The sequence below is a fragment of the Aulonocara stuartgranti genome (genome assembly GCF_965226115.1).
Source record: "Aulonocara stuartgranti genome assembly, chromosome: 17".
NCBI lineage: Eukaryota > Metazoa > Chordata > Actinopteri > Cichliformes > Cichlidae > Aulonocara > Aulonocara stuartgranti.
The window spans coordinates 31,626,468-31,647,414 of NC_138953.1; the positions used below are offsets into that span (position 1 = coordinate 31,626,468).

The following is a 20,947-nucleotide window of genomic DNA, read 5'->3' on the forward strand; positions in this document are numbered from 1 at the left end:
AAGCAAAAAAAGACTTCAGACACAGTCTGAACTATATATAGTATATTACACTAAGAATATAAAACAATACTGAAACTAATTAAAAAAATATACACTTAGTATAGTAGTTCAACACTACTAGTAAGAACTATAATAAATCTTCTGCCTGTATATTCAGATACACTAATAGAGGCATTTTTCTTTATTATAGTTATTTTGGTTTTTTTAAAGCATGTTGTTTACATACTAAAGCTATCTAAATTCAGGACATTCAGAAGACAGTACGGTGGGCATATTGTTGTCGTGAATTAAAATTTAACAAAATACACCAGTGAGAGATGTTTGCCACAAATATTTATTTTACTGAAAAACATCACAAAAAATACTGAGAGTAAGTATATTTCTTTGGGGGTTACATAAACAAAAATGGAATTCACAGAACAACCTCATCACATATTTGCATAAGGTTAAATGGTTGTGCACAGATGAAATAAAGGTCGTCTGTTTCTTGATATTACGTGAACACACACACACACAAAACAACTATCAGTTTTAAATCACAAATACATGAATTATATCACTAAAACTATTTGAAAGGCTTACAGTTCATGTTTCATTTAAAAAAAAAAAAAAGCATGTGGTGGAAGTAGTTTTAATTACTAAAATTTCCACAAGAATAGGACAAGTTAAAATGTTTCGTGGCAACACTACAGCATTTTATTACACAGCAGTTTATCTACAGTCACATGCGCTGAAATACTTTTGTTTATATGATACTCATCTCTTAAGTGTTTGCTATATTTAGATAGCCTCTTCAATAGCATGATGCTGGGAAAACATTTTTATCAATGAACATGACTTTTTTTTCTACATAAAATGATTAACAACATTTTAATTCACAATCAGAAATGCTCTTGGCTACCTTAATTTCCAGATAATGTGACATTTTGGCTAACTTCATCACCTAAAGTTAATTTGTCACATTGCCTTATTTTAAGAACATAAACAGTGGATTCTTCATTAAGATGCTCCAACTAGTCAGGCACTGATTATAGCACGCTATAACTCTGGTCTGTAGAGTCAATGATTCCTAACATCACTTTAATGACTCAGTGCCTCAACATTAAAACACTTTTATTGAAATGTCAGCGTTTCTTCAGTTAATAATCATCGCTGACCTCCTCTTCCTCATCAAACTTCCTCTTGAGGGAGAGCTTCTTTTGCTTACCCCTGTGCCTCCGCTTACCGGAGAAATCAGGGTTGGCTTCTCTCGTGTGCAGCTGTTCGTGTTTCTTCAGAAGTCCGGGGACAGAGAATCCCTTCCCGCATGTGTCGCACGTCCAGGGCTTCTTGCACGTATGTGTCCTTTTGTGGACGTTCAGGTGGGATGCCAGCTTGTAAGTCTTCCCGCACACATCGCAGCTGAAGGGCCGCTCATTGGTGTGCAGCCTGATGTGGACCTTTAGATTGCCAACCTGAGTGAAGGTCTTTTCACATATAGTGCACCGGTAGGGTCTTTCTCTGGTGTGGATCCTCAGGTGAACCCTCAGGCAGTACTTGCTGGAGAATTTCTTTTGGCAGACAGGACATGGGATCTTTGCTTTGGGGACATGGTCCTGCTGGTGTCTCTTCAGGTCAGACAAATAGACAAAGGTCTTTCCACACTGGGAACAGAGATACTGGCGGTCGCCAATGTGGTAGCCCATGTGTCTCTTCAGCAGGCTGGGGACGAGGAATCTCTTCCCGCAGCGCTCACACATGTGAGGGCGATCTCTGGTGTGCCAGCGCTCGTGGTTCGACAGCTTGAAAGCCGTAGGAAAAACTTTATTGCAGTGCTTGCAAGGAAACGTCATCTGGCTTGTGTGGCACTCCATGTGTCTTTTGAAGTAGGTGGACTGCGTGAAACCCTTGTTGCAGATGTTACAAAAAAATGGCTTTTGCCCACTGTGGGCGAGAATGTGCTTCGTCAGGCTCTGGAGTTTTGTGAAACACTTCCCGCACTGCCCACAAGCGTAAGGACGAGATGCGTTGTGGGTCTTGAGGTGGTTGTTTAGGAAAGCCTGTGTTCGGAAACTTTTGTTGCATGCTGAGCAGTGGAAAGGCTTCTCTCCTGTATGAATTCGTTCGTGGTCCATCAGCTTGGACTGATAGGGGAAGCTCTTATCACACACACTGCAAGTAAACCTGTCGCCCAGAGGCCTAAATTGCTTTTTTCTTCTTATGCTTGGCCTTGCGTCATCTCCAGCACTCAGCCTGGGTGGAGGAAGAGGTGGCAGGGCAGGGAGTGACAGAGAGTTGGAGGCTATCTGTGACACCCACTGATGCAAAGTGACACGCTGAGTCTGGGGCTTCTGGCCATCTTTTGTTCCCGCACCATCTGCATTTGGTAAAGTGGGAGCAGTTTTGCACGGCACCGTAACTACCCTGAAAGGGATTGATTTCAAAGGCAGTGGCTGTGGTGCTGGTTTCTCTGCTTCTGATAGTGGCGGTTGGGGTGCATTATTCTCTTTGCTCTGCGGAGTTGGAGCAGGCTGTTCTTGTGCAGAACTCTCTTTCTGCACCAAATTCTCCTTTTGAGCTGCTGTTGTGACACTCCTTTCCTTTGATGCAGAGCTATAAAGTGTTTTAAAATCATACCGCCCCCTGCGCGGAGGACTGTAAATGTTGACTGCTGGGCTGTCAGGGTCATCTGAAATTACAGCCACGTCTTCGGTGTCACTGACGGAAGTTTGGTTTGTTTCTTTAGCTGTGACCTCTACTGTTTTTGGAGATTCTGGTGGTGGATCAACAGGTTTGGGCCGGAAGGCAAGTGAAGAGAGGACACAGTCGCCCACTGAAGACGAGATAGTGGCTGCACAAAAAGAAGTGCACATTTTTTAAATTGAACTGAACGAGTTATAATACCAACAAGCTTAGACACCCATATATCTGTTGTTATATTTTGATAAAAAAAAGGAATAAAAATTAAAAAAACAAAAACTTTCAATCTTTACACAGCCTAAAGTATACCTTTAACACCAAGGAGTCCTTTGGCCTGCTGGTGTAGAAGGAGTGTCTTCAGATCCACTGGATCAGGGATAAAGCCTCCACATGCCTCCAGAACACTGGGCTCCGTTGAAATCATGGCACCAAGCTGAAGTTCAGGCATTAAAATTAATTAATGCTTCTTTCAGTTGCTTCCTTATAAGAAAAGACTCGGCACAGTGGATGGATGCACATTAGGGCTAGGCTATATCATACCGTTCACGATAATATCGGTGTAATTTTGGGCAACGATAGGAAAATGAAATATCGCGATAGAATATGGGTAAAACACGCATGCACACTAGGTTTGCATACGCAAATGGCGGCGACGTAGAATGTGAAAAGCGAAAGCGGATCGTTAAATGAAACGGATGAACCAGAATTGGTTTGTAAAAATGCTGCAACTTCAATGGTGTAGAACTGGTTTGGCTTTCGTCCGTCAGATACACAACAAAGCACTATTTTTGGTAGCGCATGCTAGCGGGCCGTCGTTATTACCGTGTTTTTTGGAAAATACGACACACTTAAAATACATCCTTTGATTTTTTCTTAAAATCGACAGTGCCCCTTATAATCCCGTGTGCCTTATGTATGAATTCTGGTTGTGTTTACTGACCTTGAAACGATTTTATGTCGTACATGGCGCTCGAAAATCTGTCAAATGTTTTAGTACGACTTTGCTAAGCTACGAACCCGCACCGCTTGATGGATTGTCGGAGCGTAGGCAGGCGCCTCGCGGAGTGATACGTACTGTGCTTCAACACAATATTACCGTATTTTGTGTTTATCACCTCTTTTTAAGTTTTGTGGATGTTATACATGGTTATGCTGAGGATATGTCGGCCAATTTCCACTGGAAATGCCTTTTGGTTAAACTGTCAGCGAGGAATTTGCACTGTTACATTTTTATATAACTTTAATGCACATAAAAAACAGCTGCTTGTTTAAGTGAAAATACATTGATGGGGTTTTTTCCACTAATAAAGTTGTGGAGTTGTAAAGTATTTTGTCTAGTGTCAATTATATCGTTATCGCAAATTTTCAAATGTATATCGTGATAAATATTTTTGGTCATATCGCCCTGCTCTAATGCACATATTTGATTTGGCACAGATTTTTATACCGGATGCCCTTTTTGACACAGCCCTTCCAGGGATTTGAGTCTACATTTGTCTACATTTTCACATTAGACAAATAAAAACCTTTAAATAGAGACTTTAAAATTTCTGTTATACCATACCATACCATACCAACTTTATTTCTAAAGCACTTTAACATAAAACCAGAGTTTCACAAAGTGCTGTACATGTTAATAGCATACGTAAAGAAAATTAAAATGAGATACAATAAAATAAATAGATACAATAAATTGAAACATGTTAAAACAAATTGAGTCAACCCCTCTAATCAATGCCAAAGGCTTCAGCGAATAAATATGTTTTAAGAAGACTTTTAAATTCAGAGAGAGAAGAGGCCTGCCTAACATGCAAGGGCAGATCATTCCACAACTTTGGAGCAGCTACAGCAAAAGCACGATCACCTTTAAGTTTATACTTAGTTTTCGGTACCTTAAGGAGTTGCTGATTGGCGGACCTAAGGGAACGGGCAGGTGTATATGGTTGTAGTAGCTCCGAGAGGTAGGGGGGGGCCAGGCCATTAAGAGATTTAAAAGCAAATAAGAGAATTTTAAAAACAATCCTAAAATGTACAGGTAGCCAGTGGAGTGAAATTAAAATAGGGGTAATGTGCTCAAACTTTTTTGTTCCAGTTAAAAGACGTGCTGCAGCATTTTGCACAACCTGCAGGCGCCTAATGGACGCATCACTAACCCCAAAATAAAGTGCGTTACAATAATCCAGCCTAGAAGTAACAAAGGCATGGATTACTGTCTGAAAATGCTGTTTCGATAAGATAGGCTTTATTTTGGCTAATTCCCTCAAATGAAAAAAGCTAGATCTTACAACAGCTCTGACCTGGCTTTCAAGTTTAAGATTTGCCTCTATTTTAACTCCCAGATTAGTGATGACTGGTTTAACATACTGTGCCAGTGAACCAAGATCTATAATAGTGGCCTCAGAAGCGCCACCAAAAACCATCACTTCTGTTTTCTGTTCATTAAAATGTAAAAAGTTCAAAGCCATCCAAGTCCTTATTTCATCAAGGCATCTGAGCAGCGGGTCTACTGAGAAGCCATTTATCTTTTTAAGTGGGAAATAAATCTGGGAGTCATCGGCGTAGCAGTGGAAAGAAATCCCATGTTTCCTGAAAATAGACCCAAGGGGTAGGAGATATAGAGAGAAAAGAAGCGGGCCTAAAACTGAACCCTGTGGAACCCCACATTGAAGAGAAGCAGTAGAGGATACAAACTCCCCTAGTTTCACAGAGAAAGTTCGCTCTGCCAAATAGGATCTGAGCCACTGCAGTGCGGTACTCCGCATACCCACCAACTGCTCTAAACGGGAAATTAAAATATTATGATCCACTGTATCAAAAGCAGCAGTTAAATCTAACAGCACAATAATAACACAGTCACCTGAGTCATTTGCCAAAAACACATCATTAAAAACTCTTAAAAGGGCAGATTCAGTACTATGTAAAGCTTTAAAACCAGATTGGAAAACTTCTAAAATACCGTGTTCTTCTAGGAAGGACATTAATTGCTTGTAAACTACCTTTTCAAGAATCTTTGAGATAAAAGGCAGTTTGGAAATAGGTCTGTAATTCGCAATAATATCAGGATCAAGAGCAGGTTTTTTGAGTAGAGGCTGAATCACTGCATGTTTGAGATTGACAGGTACAACACCAGAGGACAGACTACTATTTACAATGGATTGTACAGCTGATGCTATAGTGAGAAAAACCTCTTTGAAAAATCGAGGAGGGAGAGCATCATAAGGGGAACCTGAGGGCTTCATGTGAGCAACCAACTCCTGCAGGCAGAGCATGGAAACTGGCTGTTATCAGTGTCAAACAGACAGACAATTAATTTTCTAACTCTGACCTACATTTATGATAAAAAATAATTAGGTGCTCCATTATCCATGGCGTAGAGACGTACAGCAGACACCCTAGCGTGTCTGGACACTTTAATGAGTGTTAAGATGAATAAGAATTATATTATTATATTGCTTTAGTTGTGGCCAATTACGGAACCGGATAAACACTCTGAAAGTCTGCAACAGCATGTTTTGCAACTGAATTTAGATCCTGAGAAAAGACATGTCGGATCTCTAAAAAGTAGCCCACCCTGCTGTGAGAGCCCTGGGATAAATGTCATAAATGTATCACAAAGGCATACCTGGGACAAATTGGGCATAGGAAGAAGTTGCTCCAGCTTGCACACTAAGCCTGCAATCAGAGTCTGCAGTGCTGTGTCAAACTTTGTGCCATACTGAACAGGGAACACTTCCTATTGAGGGAAAAAAAAAATGTTTAACCATGTTGTAAACAGTAAATGGCATATCTCTAAACACTATACTGACAACAAAAGAGGAAATACAAGGGTTACAACCAGTGCCTGTATAATACCACATTAGCATGTTTACCCTGAAGAAGCGCTTCCTCTCAGTAGGGTTTTTAAGCAGATTCTGGACCAGTACCATGAAATTTGTTTGCGATTTCTCCACTTCTGCATCCTTCTGCAGCAGAGGAAACACTTAAACTCAGATTTAATCCACGCATTTAAAAAAAAATTGCAAATGAAACTTTCAAGCAGAATAGTTTTTTGCACACCTACCCCTGATAATGTGGAGACCTTTAATTTATTTATAAGAGTCTGTATCGCCTTAGAATCCGGTGGACCGTCTTTACGAAGCAAATCCAAAATGATCTGCAGCACAAGAGCACATTAGTCACCATACAGATTGTATTAACTGCCCCCCGCCACCACCACCAATTGTAGTGTAAAGGAGGCATGTAAAAAATAAATAAATAAAAAATCACTAATCTAGACTCATACAATTTATGGATTACTCTCAGCTTCATAATCATCAACTAGCATTTGATGCAGACACACAAACAGCTCACCCTTGCTCTCAGCCCCAAGATCAGCTGGGCAGTCTGTTTGAAACTCATGAGGTCAGGAACAGTCTGTACCACCATGGTCACAAACTCCTCCACTTTCCCATACTGCTTAACGTTTTTCTGCCGTACGACCTGCCAGATGTACGAATACGTCAGCTGCAGAGGAGATGCCATAAGGCGAAGGGAGGCCAAGGGAAGGGCACCTGAAAACGAGTTTGAAAACATTACGTTGCACAATGTGGCTCTTACTGTGCTGTTATGAGGCCAATATTTAAAAAAAAAAAGTCATCTCCGGCATCCACACCCACAAACTTAGCACAAATCCGCCCTGTGTCAGTGATAGCAAATTGGCGAGTTTTGGTCATAGAAAAACTTCAGACGTTGTGCCATTTGTGGGGTTGTGCCATTGCTGCCTGTAGGGGGCGCTGTAGCGCAAGCGGGAGGCTTTTGAAGGCTGCAGAGAAGCCGCAGAGGGTCTGAAAAAGTGCACGCCTGCGTGTGCGTGTGCAATAGTGTAGAGAATGAGCGCCAATTTTCTGCAGAGCTGGATTCAAACTTCAAGTAGATGTTGGGCTCATCTTACCGTTGTTCGTGGGAGTTAGCGTAAACGATAATATACAAAGACAAACGAGTGCATCCGGAGGATGGATGTTTTAATTTAAAAGCTTTAGCCTCCTGAGCTAGTTAGCCATGTAACTACTTGTCAAACAGCGCTCAAAAATATCCTGAGAGATGTAACTGCATTCAGGGTGGCTATAGGTTTAGAGGAAAGTGTCTGCTTACTGCAACAGATGGATGGCGTTGCATCTTCTTTTCTCACCGCCTGTCTCGGTGGCGGATAGCGACAGATAGCTTACAAGCGTTAGCTTAGCAACTTACTTGTAGTATGAGAGCGTTTTTCCATACTGTGCTCAGGATGCGTCACCACTTCAAGAGACGGTCAACCGACAGCACCAGACAGACTGTAACAGTTTAAATCGAAATGTAACGTTTTTAAAGTAATAAACCGTCTTTAGCTTGAGCGTCAAGCCAGGAAGAATAATGGCGACCGCTTAGCAGCGGCTTTCCAAAACAAAAGTCCGGGTACATCCGGCGGATGTTCCTAAACAATATAAAAGCACCAAAATCTTCATTGTTCAGGAGGAGGAAGAAAAACTATGAAAAGTTTCTTTAAATTATTACAATAGTGAGTCAATTGACAAGGAGGCGAGCTTCATATAATGAATCCAGTGCAGTGTAAACCAGCATTAGGAACAGGCTGTGTATAAATATTCAGTTGGAAATCTTTTTGTTTTTGACTGGGACAAAAGAGAAACAAAACAACCCCCCCCAAAAAAACAAAAAACAACTAGCTGCTCATATACACTCACTTGCCCCTTTAGTAGGTGCACCTGTTCAACTGCCTGTTAACCCAAATATCTAATCAGGCAATATAAACCAAGCATTATATTGAGAGTCAACAAAGCAACGTAATATAAGTAACTTTTGCATGGTTTTTGCTACCAGACAGGTTGTTCTGAGTACAGAAACTGCTGATCTGTTGGGATTTCCCCACAAACATCTCTAAGGTTTATAGAAAATGGTGCAGAAAATGAGAGAAAATAACCAGTCAGCAGCAATCTTTGCTTTTGCACAATTTGAACCTTGAAGCAGATGGGCAACAGCAGCAGACCACACCAGGTACCAATCCTGTCAGCTAAGGATAGGAAACAGGCTATAGTTCACACAGGTTCACCAAAATTGGCCCAAGATTGGCCAGTGGTGAGTACAAAATGCCTGGGTAATGTCACAAATGCCTGGGTAATGTCACTGATGACTGTCATGTTGATGACAGTCATCAGTGACATGAATTAATTTTCATTAATTTTCAACATTTTAGAGTTTAAATATTCTAAGCAAGTCTCTACCAATTCTTGCAAAATTATCACACCCTCCGGCAGTGAAGTTTGAGCTGCTTCCATCTGGCTGCAGACACAAATTACCACGGTGCAGGACTAACAAGTTTTCCTTTGTCGTTGCTGCCATTAATGTTTTAAGTGACAAACTGTGGAGTCCTGTTGTTGTTTTTCTTGTTTGTGTCTGATATTTTTCATTGCGCGCTTGTTTGCCGCTAGTGTACCACAAAATGCCCTTTGGGGATAATAAAGTTGACCATTTTTGGTACTCTGATGATATAGGGTCAGAGTTTGGCATAAACAACATAAATCCATCCAGCCTTTTATTAACAGTTCAGGCTGGTGGTGGCGGTGTAGTGCAGTCAACAAATCTGCAGTAACTGTGTGCTGCTGTTATGTTAATATGAAGCAAAATCTGAAAGGAATGTGTCCAGCACCTGATGAATTATTGCCATGATGAATTAAAGCAGTTCTGAAGGCAAAAGGGGGTTGAATCCAACACTATCAAGGCGTACCCAAGGAAGTGGTGATTTAGCATATACACTATTTGCCCTATAAATTAAAAGGCTGAATAGAATATTTACCTAAAGCTTTTCAATATAACCTGATTTCTGCTGGCCATGGTCTGCAAGTAAGAAAATTAAATGGTCAATTAAAACTTAATTATTCTATATTATTAGGTGTGTCTTAAAGACATGTAAACGTCAAGTAATTCATCTTGTGTACACCAAATCTTACAAGATCTTAGGTGCTTTGTCGAAAAATGTAATCATTTATAGTCTAACAACATTTAGCCCAAATGCACTGTTTTGTTGAACATAACTTCATGAATTAGTTTTATTGCAACAGTCACAGAGACATTTTATGGGTGGTAGTGTTGTTTGTGAAGAAAAACAGAATGTGGAAAAATTCTCCAAATAAACCTCTGTCCCTTTGGAATAACACCATTCTCTCTGAATACAATACTTTGTTCAGAGGTCATGCATGTCGAAATATTCCCCGAAGAAGAAAAAAGAAAAGAAAAGAATGGAGGCCTTTTATCAAGCCCAGTGTTAAATAAACTTCACATGCCTGAACATGAAGTCTACCATTTCAATTACAAAGATTTCAGGAAGGCAACAAACTTGGTTCACTTTGATGACAAATCAGAATATATGCACAATACCGGCAGAACATCTGCTTAGTAGCCATTTATATGGATTAGCAAAAATAAAGTTCCTTAAAAAAAAAAAAATTCTATTGCAATGAAAACTACAGTAAAAGGCGACAGTATCGTATACACTTTATGCTAATTACAGATGTTACATCCAGCTTTTCCCCACTTTTGCCTCCTCAAAAAAAAAAAAAAAAAAAAAGGGGGGGTGAATGACACGAGGGAGATGAAACAACATTTTCTGATTATTTCACTGCGGTCACCCTATAGACAACAAACACAGCCACACCTTTACAGCAAGGTGCAGCATTGCCAGTTGGCCACTCTGCTTTAACTATGTGCCTCTGGAGGAACAGATGTACAGACATTCACAACACAGACAGAGAGCAGAGGAGTGAGACGGAGGCGTGTAATGTTGTCACCACGTTTCCCCACCCTCAAAGCCAGAAAACTTTTATTGGCTGGGAGTTAAACACCCACTGCTGGAGGGCTGAAGCCCAGAAACCTCCTGAGCACAGCAAAATGTGGAGAAAATAAGAAACTACAAGCAGAGGAGAGTGGAAAGGCTCTCTGCAAATAATTACACTGTAACAGATTTATAGTAGGTCCAATGTGGTGACTGACATCTTGTAAAATTTGCTTTCATCTGGGTATAAAAGATACTGAACAATCAACAATGTTGCATGTGAATTATCAATATGAGGGAAAAAAAAACAGTTAAAATGCTCCTCCCAAACTGCAGCCATGTCAGTCAGATGAACTGTATAGGTGAAAAACCTCAGGAAAAACAGGGGAAATCCAAGACAAACAGTTTTCAAATATGGGGACAGTATCTAAATATAGTAATTTGTAAATGTGATCAGACCCCTGCAGTGCAAAATGATGGATTTCTGAATTTGGTGAGAGTTACAACGCGCTTTCCTTTCTGCGTTCACAGTATTTTGTCTAGCTCCTGTACATTCACGATATAATTGGGCGTGTTCATCATTTGCATCACTAAAACAGCTGGAAACATTTTTGTAAGTGAAACACGTAACCAAATAACTTAAATACTTCACACACAAATAACATGTTTTCACAAAATACAAATATGAAACCTTTACAAACAGTTCACTATAAAGACAACACTGTTTACACAAAGTCTACGACAGAAAGACATTTTACCAAAGATATATCCATATTTCATGGGTGTGTTTTGGAAGTTAATCATTCAAATACAGTCAACTGTTATTGAATACTAACCGGGCTCTGTAGGGTGCTTAGCCTGCGGTCTAGAAGGATTCTTAGCCTGTTGATTCATAGGGATCTGTGCACATCAGTTGTGTTTGTAACTGGCATTTCCTCCAGCCTACGGCCAGTTCTTTTGTGACGAGAACAAGCCCTCCTTATGCTTCTCACTGAGCTCATCCGTCCATCCATCTATCAGTCCCTATCTCCCTCACTTTCCCTCGTCCTGTCTGCACTGTCTCTCGCTCCGTCTGTGACACATGCACTACAAGAGCGCTCACACTCGGGGAGTCATGTTCTCATGACTGAACATAATTGACCCAGTGAATAAGGCATTAAAACCTCTAACACACTCACTGCGGCTGAGCAGCAGCTATAGATCACTGGGCAACGGCTTTGAAAATACAATGACTGGATTCAAAGTGCCTCTGGCGATGGCTATCTGCCATCTGGTCAGATCTTTGATACACAAAGTGGGACACTTGTTGAACTGCTCAGTGTGTTGTTTGTGAGTAGCAGGTTTGCAATTTGCGACAGATCGCAGATCATAATAATGTCAACAACAAGTACAGGACAGGCTGCGTGAGATAAAACGCAGCAACAGCATTTTAGTTGTTTCCTTTCAAGATAGCATTAATGTGACTGTACGTCTTTTTCTGCTTGTAGAAATCAGGTTGTTGCGAAGCAGTGAAAGGGCGGTCTTGGCAACCACCCAGACAGAGTCATCAAGTGGATGACGTGTGATGATTACATGATTTTAAGCTCCAGCGATACTTTTTTTTTTTGATTGCAGCTTCAAAGTGAAGCACAAACCCCTTAAAGATATTAGTCCAGAGTGTGAGGAAAAACAAACTGAATCTGGTTGTCACAAAATAGGCCAGCGGAACCCAAGGCAGGAAAATCTGTGCTTTGCCAGCCATTTTGAAAGATAATCAGCTACCAAAGAAGTGCCGATGGGGAATTTTGTAGTACACCTGCCTCCACAACAGCTTGGGTTTGCTCTTGCAGAGTAGCTGTGGACCCTGCGCTCAGATGAGTGAAAGCAGAGGAGACCACTCATTTATCCAGCTGACTGGAGAGTGAGTTGGTATGCTGCTGTCCAAGTTTTTCCTTCTTTATTAAACGTCCTTCATCCACTTTCATGTTCAGCAATCGCTTCCCGCTCTGGCTGAGCGTCAGCAGCGTGGGTGAGTGTTTGAAGTGGGATGGAGATAGACACAGTTGGGATCGTGTCAGAAGGTTCCATTTGGCTATTTTCAGTGTTGCATACTGGTAAACGCTTTCCAGACTTGACCTAAAAAAAAAACAAAAAAACAAGGAAAACAAGAAAAGCACCAAGCCTGTGTTGGTCATACAGTTTCATATGACAGAAAGTAAATCTGAAAAGTGGGTTTTATTACGTTAACAGAGTCTCAGATTACTAATGAATTTTTGATGAGCTGTTAACCTTACAACTTCCTTCCTGGAAGTGCTCAATATAATGAGGGCACATTAACAGCCAGGCTTTTTTAGCCTAACCCACAAAGACCAGCAGACGGAAGCCTCAAGTCTAAATTCACTTACCAACCACACTATGAGAGCAACACAAGTGATGAAGGGGATGAGAACCAAAAGCAGGGGAGATCTTCTCGACCAAGCATCCCCACGATTCCCTTCATGAACCCCTGCAAGGAGGACGTTATTGACAATGTAACCAATCACACTTACACCTTAGAAATATGATAGAGGGCAGACCAATCCCCTTATTGAATGTGTGACAGAATACTCTGATGGAAATCAATCTTAGTTACAGCTAGGGACTGGTCATTTCAATACCTTTTGTTTTTGAGAGGTCATCAAATTACTTTTCTTTTTTTTTGTAAAGAAACGCTTCTGCCTTAAGGCTGCATATCTGATTACTGTACACAGCTGGATTCCTAATCCTAAACGAATGCCTCCCCCTCCAATAATCTACTTTATTTTGGAAGCTTTCACAAAAAAATCTGAACTTTAAATGCAAGTGAGGACTGTACCTGGTGTTTGTTCAGTACTAAGGCATGGTGGTGGCTCACAGGAGAAGTCAGTTGGTCCTTGAGCAGCAGTGTGTAAAAAGTCTCTGATGTAGTCAAAGTAAGGACCAGTCAGTAAGCCATGTTCCTGATAGTGACACTGGAAGCTCTGCATCGCCATTTCCTGTGGGAAATCAGACAACAAGCCAACCTTAAATACCTCAGTTATTCAATTAAATGTTCCTTAAAACAAGTCCCTCACTGTCTAGGTTATTACATTAATTTGGCATAAAATTAAGCTGCAGGGCTTATTTGCAAAACTAGCATAGTGTTAGTGTGTTTCCACATGCCCTGTAGGCCTGAACATTTCTAAGCGTTACCTGATGGAGATATACATACGAGTGCAGGCACCCAACGGTCTGCACAATATCACAGGTAACTTTGATTTTACAACATGTCGTGCTACACGCACACCAACACACTGCCAAAAGGGCTTTCTACCTGATCACTGATACTTTAAATTTTACAAAGGCACAAATTCAAGTACTGTTTGCAGAGAAGATGAGCAGCATAGACCACAGTGTCTCATTACCCACCAGCCTCTCGTGGTCTAAGGTGAAGCGTAAACTCTTGAGCATTGCAATGAAGAGGAGTACGTTGTCTTTGTTGGTGGAGATGGTGCCAAACGTGCTGGCCAGCTTCCGAAGACTTTGCTCCAGTGGATAGATATTTAACACCACCCAGCAGGTGCCAGCCTGAAGACGGAGAAACAGAACTATGAGCAGCTTTGATTCAATTCAAACCAATTTTATATTTGATTCTCTCACGTTGCATTATACATACCACTTCTTTGGGAATGTAACTAACAGGAATCTCATAATCATAGGGGATATTCTGCTTCTACAGAGGAATTAATGACAGGGAAGGATTTTTGTTTTTACTACAAATGATCAGGAATGGAAGCTCTTACAGAGATAATTTAACATGAAGCACAAAACAGAAGTTCATGTGTCAACGCACTATAAATATGATATGTATCAGTCTTGTAGTAACTCACCAATACTGGCAGCTTGTTCACATCATCAGTTATTGGTGACCCAAATTTTCCAGAGCAAAGATTCAAACTTGTTACCAGACTCAGGAGGAGACAAGGTGCTTTCAAGATCTGAGGGGGAAATGTATACCTTACATTACATAAGGTACAGCAATCGACATCTGCTGCGGTGTTGTTACTGAGCATTGATTTACCACATCCCTGAAATGAAAGTTGACCAGTTCAACCTCAGTGTTTTGTTTGAGGGTAGTGTGGTTGTATTACAGGATAATCAATTCCCCCCCCTTACTTAAAGGTGAGGATTCCAATGTCTTTGCCAGGCATAAAAGCCAATAAATAAAAGGCTGGGCAACATTTTAAGACTAGAAATGGAGCTAAATCTGTGGATCCAATTATTTTTAAATTTGATCTATAAACTATTTTAATGATCTGCTTTACCTAGTATAACCTTTTTCTCATTTTTGTCAATATTACAGTAAATTTACGATACATATATTTTAGACTGTCAGTGAAGTAAAGTGACACTCCCAGTTTAAAACTCACTGCTTCAAACGATAAACAATGAATTAATAAATGAATGTGCAAACTCGTTAGTGTCACATTTAATGCAAAATGCATTTTATCCTTTTATTTTAAAAAAAAAAAATCAATTTTTTTTACTCCTCTTAGCGTGTCACGTTACTGCCTCTTGAAGAGTGCTGCAGCAGCAGTACGTGCAGCATTTACTGTAGATCTCTTAATAACATTCAACTGCTTTTAAATGCAGCTCAAAAAGGAAGCATGCTTCATAACATGAACTTTTTGATGTAGTCCTGTAATGTTATATGATTGTAATATTCCCTTTATCAGTTTAGCACTTATCTAATAAAACAGTCAGCTTGAAGAAAACCACAAGGCTACATTTCTTTATAAAAAGCACAGTGGCATTTCATAACAAGTAAGCAGCTGACAAAAAAAACAAAGAATGCAGGAAATGTTAATATAAAATAATATTCCTGTTATTTAATGAGCAAAGTTAAGAAAAATCAATGCCAGTATGGAAGCGTATACAGTTACACATATTACATATGTTAAAAAACATTAAAAAATTAAAGGACATACTTACTTTCTTCCTCATATGGAGAAAGAATCCCAAGTTTCTCAAATGCAGTGCATGAAATTCAGTTTTTTCAGTCCAAAGACAGAGCTCATCTCTGTGTGTCTGTGGGTGTAATGTCCAAGCGTGTAGTGAAACTTGAGGATGGGCCGGCAGTCTGCTTTCACTTCAGACAAACTGGCGGACTTCTGACGTGTTGGAGTGGCCGCCTACAGGCTGAGTCATTATGTCGCACACTGACGCTGTCTGAGACTTTTCCATAAACTCCCACATATCAATTTGTTCGTCAGGATAAAGTGGGTGCTTGTTCTCTCGAGAGAATATTTCGCTTAGAATATGTCAAGGTTATTCCTCAAGCTGTTGTTTGGAAAGTGAAAATCAGATGAGGTAGTTCAGACGTTCAGCCGTGCTCTTTGATGCAGTACTTTTTGCTGTAACCTATTACTGTTTACATATTTTTTGATTATTTTGGACATACTTGGGCTCAAAAATACACATTATTGCACGTATAGGTGTTGCATAACCCACTTGTGAAGTGCATTTTTATACATTACATTATAGAAAGCAAGAATTCCATGTGTGGACTTGCGTAAATATACTCCAGTTAAAGGCCGATCTCTAACCACAGGGAAACGGCCAGTTGATGACAGTGTAATGATATTTTGATTTGAGGTTTCAATGATATTTTTAACTGCGACTCCCAAACTGAATCACCACCTGAATGGCTCCAGTTCAGAATAGCAGATAAAGAACCTGGTCTTTTCAGAAGCGTCAGACAAACTGATTTAAACAGCAGCCAGGATGAGAAGCAATTTTTGACAGCTATCCAGCCACTAATTTCTCCATTTGTGCCTTGTCCTGCCTCTGACCCGGAAATCATCTCAGCGCACAATCATGACGAACAACGCTATGACTATACGAATAAGTTAATTTGTATTTAAAAATATTTGTCATTCAAAGAGATCTATTCTCAGTTTGTTCATGACAAATAAATATGACATCCATATTCTGTTTTCTTGTGCCATACAAAATGCAAGAACTTTCATCAACTCCATTAAGTGGCAGCAGTAAGCTAGTGGAGAGAAAGAGACACATTATGCAGCTGTGCATCATCTCATTTAATTCACATTGGTTCAAACACATAACTAAAGATGTCCCGTTTTGTTGCCACGGTTCCCCTCTTCTTGCTTCACTTGCTCAGATATCAGGTTGGAGGAAAAGAATTGAGAGATAAAAAAAAAAAACATAAGACCGGATTCTTGTGGCGTTGTTTGCGAGATAGCACCAGTTGAATTCCGCAATCTCTCATACAGCAGCTTTAGTCTGTGCCTTGAAGCCATCAGATCACTCATTTATCCAGCAGACTCGTGCCAACAACAGAACAACTTGGAGAGCGAGTCGTTCTATTGCCGTCCAGTTTTTTTCCCTTCCTTCTTATTAATCATGCTTCAGAGAGGCAGTCGGAGTTTGGGTCATTTTAGTAGGTTGCATTTGAATATTTTCAGTGCTGCAAACATGTAAACGCCTTCGGGACCTGGACTGGAGAAACAAACAAAAAAAAAAGCACCCAAATAATGTTTATCATACAAAAACAGCCTCAAAGTACTGCTGAATTTTTGATGAGCTGTTGAACTTTAGAAGAATTGCCTTCCTGGAAGTGCCAACTAAAATGAAGACTCATTAGGAAATAGGCTTTATTAGACCACACAGGCCAAGAGTCTGTACAGCTGAGTTGAAGTTTTAACACTAAGGGCGATTCTCTTTAGAAGAGGTTCAAAATAGATACCCCAAATTAGGGTTTCTTTATCCAGAGAGGACCGTGCAGTCCTCTTTGAACTGTTAAAAAGCAGCAGCACAGCTGTGGTCCCGTGCTTTCTCAGCTTTCATTACGGACCATTTCTGCACTAATGCAGTTATCTGCCTGAATAACCGAAAGCCAAGAGTGCACTTCTGGAGAGGTTGTACACAGGAAAAAGAGTTTTGAGCTTAATGCTTATGCCATTGTGCAACAAGCTATCCATCTTTCACTGCTTATCTGGGTTTGGGTTGCAAGGGCAGCAGTCTGAGCAGAGAAGACCAGACTCCCCACACCAGCTCGTCCATCCGGGGGTGACACCAAGAGATTCCCAAGCTAGCCGAGAGATGTAGTCTCTCCAGCGAGTGTTTGGTCTGTCCATCGGCCTCTTCCCGGTGGGACATGACCACAACAACATACCTAGGAGGCCTAGTCAGTAGCTTGAACAATCTCAACTGCCCCCTTCTAATGTGTAGCAGCTCTACTCAGAGTTCCTCAAATGACTGAGAGCCCATTCTTAGAAGGAAACTCCTTTCTGCTGCTTGTATCCACGAACTCAAACTTGTGGTCACTACCAAAAGCTCATGACAATAGATGAGAATAAAAGTGCAGATTGATCAGTAAATTTAGACCGCTTTGCTTTTATGCTTAGCCCTCTTATTACTGCAAACGCTACTCCCAACCAACCAGACTCATGGAAGAAATGCTTCCTGTGAAGCTACATAGCATGTCTTAAAGGAGGTGTTACACCAACATGCACACAATTTTAATACCAAATAGGAATGTCTGGCAGGTTTGTTTAACATATTGATCATATTTTACTGATAAAAGTACACCACTATAAAGTGTTTTCTATCGGTATTAAACTCAAACGTTTTGTTGGCATTTATCCATAAGCCAGCATGGATGAATGAAATTGTTGACTCAACAGTACTTGCTGGGGAAAATAAACAAAAAACAAAAAAACGATTTGATGAACTGTTGCATTCTGTTAGAGATTTTACTCACTAATTTGTTGGGAATTTCAGGGCAAGGAAAGTTGATAAACTTACTGGGTTAGGGGTTTGATGGTTTACTCACCAGCGACAAAAACACACAAACAATGACACAAACTGCAATGGAGATGGTGACAAAAATCAAAAGCGTCAAGTTGTCGTCCTCCAGAAACTCTGCAAATGACAAAAAACAAAAAAACAAAAAACAAAACAAAAAAAAAACAAAAAAATACACTGAGTACACTTTCCCCCCCATTATTTTCTAAGTTACATAAAGCACCCAAGTCCGGTGCATTAACTGCATTAACATTGTACCTGGTGTTTGTTGAGTTCTAAGGTTAGGTGGTGACTGGGATGTTTCTTGAGTCGTAAATGTTTGTCGAGTACTTGGGCACGGTGGTGGTTCACATGAGAAATCAAATAGTCCTCGATCAGCTCCACGTAAGAGGTTTTCCATGTAGTCAAAGTAAGGGCCAGATGGTATGTGCTGTTCCTGATAGTGGCAATCAAAGTACTGCATCAATATTTCCTGTGGGAATCAGATAACATGCTCATTTGAAATAACTAAATTACACAATTAAGTGTACAAAAACAAATTCTGCCTAAAACTGAGTTTCAGTGTTCTCTTGCACAGTGAACCAGTGTGCTTCTACAAATTAAACTACATCTCATTTTAAAACTATGCATGTCACAGTCCAAACGCTATTTAAAATAAATATGCTGTCAGAAATGCATATAATGAATGAGGTCGATGATTACCCACCACTTTCATATGGTCAAACTTCAGCCACACAGTTTGGAGAATTTCAATAAAAATAAGCAGGCTTTCTCTGTTGGTGGATTTGTCACCAAAATTGTTGGTCAATCTCTCAAGACTTTGCTCCAATGGATAGATATTTAGCACCACCCAACAAGTGCCAGCCTGGAGAGGCATGTACAAAAACCATGAACAACCTTTGTCAAACAAAAATAAAATTAAAAATAGTAAAAGAAATTTGCTCATATTTCTTCATTTCATACATACCACCTCGTTGGGAACATAACTAATGGGAACCAAATAGTCACTGGGAAGATCCTGCTTCTATAGGGGAAATAGGGACCATCAGAGAGGTTTTTGTTAAAAAAAAAAAAAAAAATCCAACAGAATTGTGATTAAAAATTAAAAATTTCTTTTATCCAAGCATAGCAGACCTCTTTGGTTATCATATTGTCAGAAATAAGAAAAAAAGATTTCTGTAAGTTCTCCAGAGGTTAACTCTGGGCCAAGAAAAGCCCCGCAACATAGAACAAATGTGACATACATCAAGCCTGTAGCAACTCACCAACAGTGCCACTCTATGGAGATCGGTTACTGGTGACCCATATTCAAAGCAGAGAGTCAAATTTGTCAAGAGACTCAGGAGGAGAAAAGGCACCTTTGGGATGAATATGAAAGTATTGCTACATCATACAGTGTATATGCTTTACATTATGTATAGTCATTTAGAGTTATAAAAATAAATTTGGGATTGGTGACGTTTGTGTGCAGCAGCAGAAATGAGATTTCACCATAGTCTCACATTTAAGTCTAACAGTCCCAGTATTGTTTAAGCTATATAAATGTAGCTATATATAATTTTTTAGGGTTTAAAACAGTATAAAACTAGCTGATGACAATAAAATCTTGCTCTAAGTGCCACCTTAAATTTACTGTCAAATATAGCATAAATAGTACAGTTTGACATAAGCATGGGCCACTGTTTAAAAAAATTAAATTATAAGGGAATTCAATTAGTCACACTGTAAAAATTTACACAAGTTTTTATGTTTACTGCCAAGTTAGCTGGGATTACTTGTAAGAGTTGCTCTGATATTTTGTTAAAACCAAGATAGCTAGCTCTAGTTTACGTTGAACTTGCCAGCGGGCAAGCTAGCAGCCCATCCCAATTACAGTAGCATCGTTTTAAGTAAGATATGAGATCAAATCCCATCAAACAAGGTCTCACTGCCCGTTTGGCCTACCTTGACATCCATTACCAACACCTGCACCCTCTGACTGACAAAAGTGAGGGGGAGGAGCTGCAAACGGCCTTTTATGGAAACCCTTGGACGCAGGGAGGGAAACCCCATGAAATATACATTACTCTAGTTGCAAGATCTATGCATCAAAAAATAAAAAAATAAATATTATTTAATGACAATACTGTTTATAGCCACTTTATATTAAATGATTAACCATGTTTTTGTTTTGTTTTTTTGCTTTGTTAAAGCTCTCGTTAAAGTCATTAAAAGAATTTCATTGAATAAAAAAATATTGAAATGATTTAATTTCAATATGCCGTTAACATAATTTGATATTTAATTACATTTTTGGTTATTTTGGATTTGATTAAAGCTATCTTAAATTGTTTGTTTCTTTGTAGTTAGTTAATTTGCTAATATCCATTTCCCTTTTGTATCTATTTTTCCAAAAATTCTCCTATGTCAGTTCCCCAGACTTTGGCAGCTTATGGTTTTTAAACATTTTGCTGTAACTGCTTTCCCTTTTATTACTTTATGATCAAATTTTACTATGAATCATGATCATCAAATAATTAGGGGGCAAAATACCCCCCACTTTTTCAAAACTTCAAACAGGCCAAATCAGCTCAGTCCCTTTCTGCTAGATATGGGCATAAGTGTAATATACTTAAGGTTGAGAGACTGTTAATGTGGAGATCATTCTGGGCTTTGAGAAAT

At 39.8% G+C, this 20,947-nt stretch overlaps 3 protein-coding genes across 5 annotated transcripts; all 3 read right to left on the bottom strand.

Annotated features, from left to right (window-relative positions):
* Positions 1-324: 324 nt before the first annotated feature.
* Positions 325-8,237, bottom strand: LOC309692936 (uncharacterized protein). 3 transcript variants are annotated; one of them, XM_082511848.1, is made up of 7 exons: positions 7,906-8,237; positions 7,030-7,229; positions 6,740-6,832; positions 6,549-6,638; positions 6,302-6,412; positions 2,989-3,112; positions 325-2,830 (listed from the first exon to the last, which is right to left on the bottom strand). In XM_082511848.1, exons 1-7 carry the CDS (start codon positions 7,928-7,930, stop codon positions 1,140-1,142), a joined length of 2,334 nt encoding a protein of 777 aa, XP_082367974.1. In that variant the 5' UTR covers positions 7,931-8,237; the 3' UTR covers positions 325-1,139. The 3 variants fall into 3 exon arrangements, with proteins under 3 accessions (XP_082367974.1, XP_082367973.1, XP_082367975.1); XM_082511847.1 differs by having other exon boundaries at positions 6,549-6,641; positions 7,906-8,236; XM_082511849.1 differs by lacking the exons at positions 7,030-7,229; positions 7,906-8,237 and having other exon boundaries at positions 6,549-6,658; positions 6,740-6,805.
* A 1,315-nt stretch (positions 8,238-9,552) lies between these two features.
* LOC309692071 (uncharacterized protein) lies at positions 9,553-16,307 on the bottom strand. The gene is made up of 7 exons (XM_082510254.1): positions 15,449-16,307; positions 14,347-14,454; positions 14,133-14,189; positions 13,886-14,044; positions 13,314-13,473; positions 12,865-12,965; positions 9,553-12,595 (listed from the first exon to the last, which is right to left on the bottom strand). The coding sequence occupies exons 1-7, from the start codon at positions 15,458-15,460 to the stop codon at positions 12,431-12,433; spliced, it is 762 nt and encodes a 253-aa protein (XP_082366380.1). The 5' UTR covers positions 15,461-16,307; the 3' UTR covers positions 9,553-12,430.
* Positions 16,308-16,355: 48 nt separating this feature from the next.
* Positions 16,356-20,279, bottom strand: LOC309692072 (uncharacterized protein). Its single transcript, XM_082510255.1, has 7 exons — positions 20,231-20,279; positions 19,552-19,644; positions 19,254-19,310; positions 18,993-19,151; positions 18,545-18,758; positions 18,315-18,403; positions 16,356-16,978 (listed from the first exon to the last, which is right to left on the bottom strand). Exons 1-7 carry the CDS (start codon positions 20,240-20,242, stop codon positions 16,877-16,879), a joined length of 726 nt encoding a protein of 241 aa, XP_082366381.1. The 5' UTR covers positions 20,243-20,279; the 3' UTR covers positions 16,356-16,876.
* Positions 20,280-20,947: the final 668 nt, after the last annotated feature.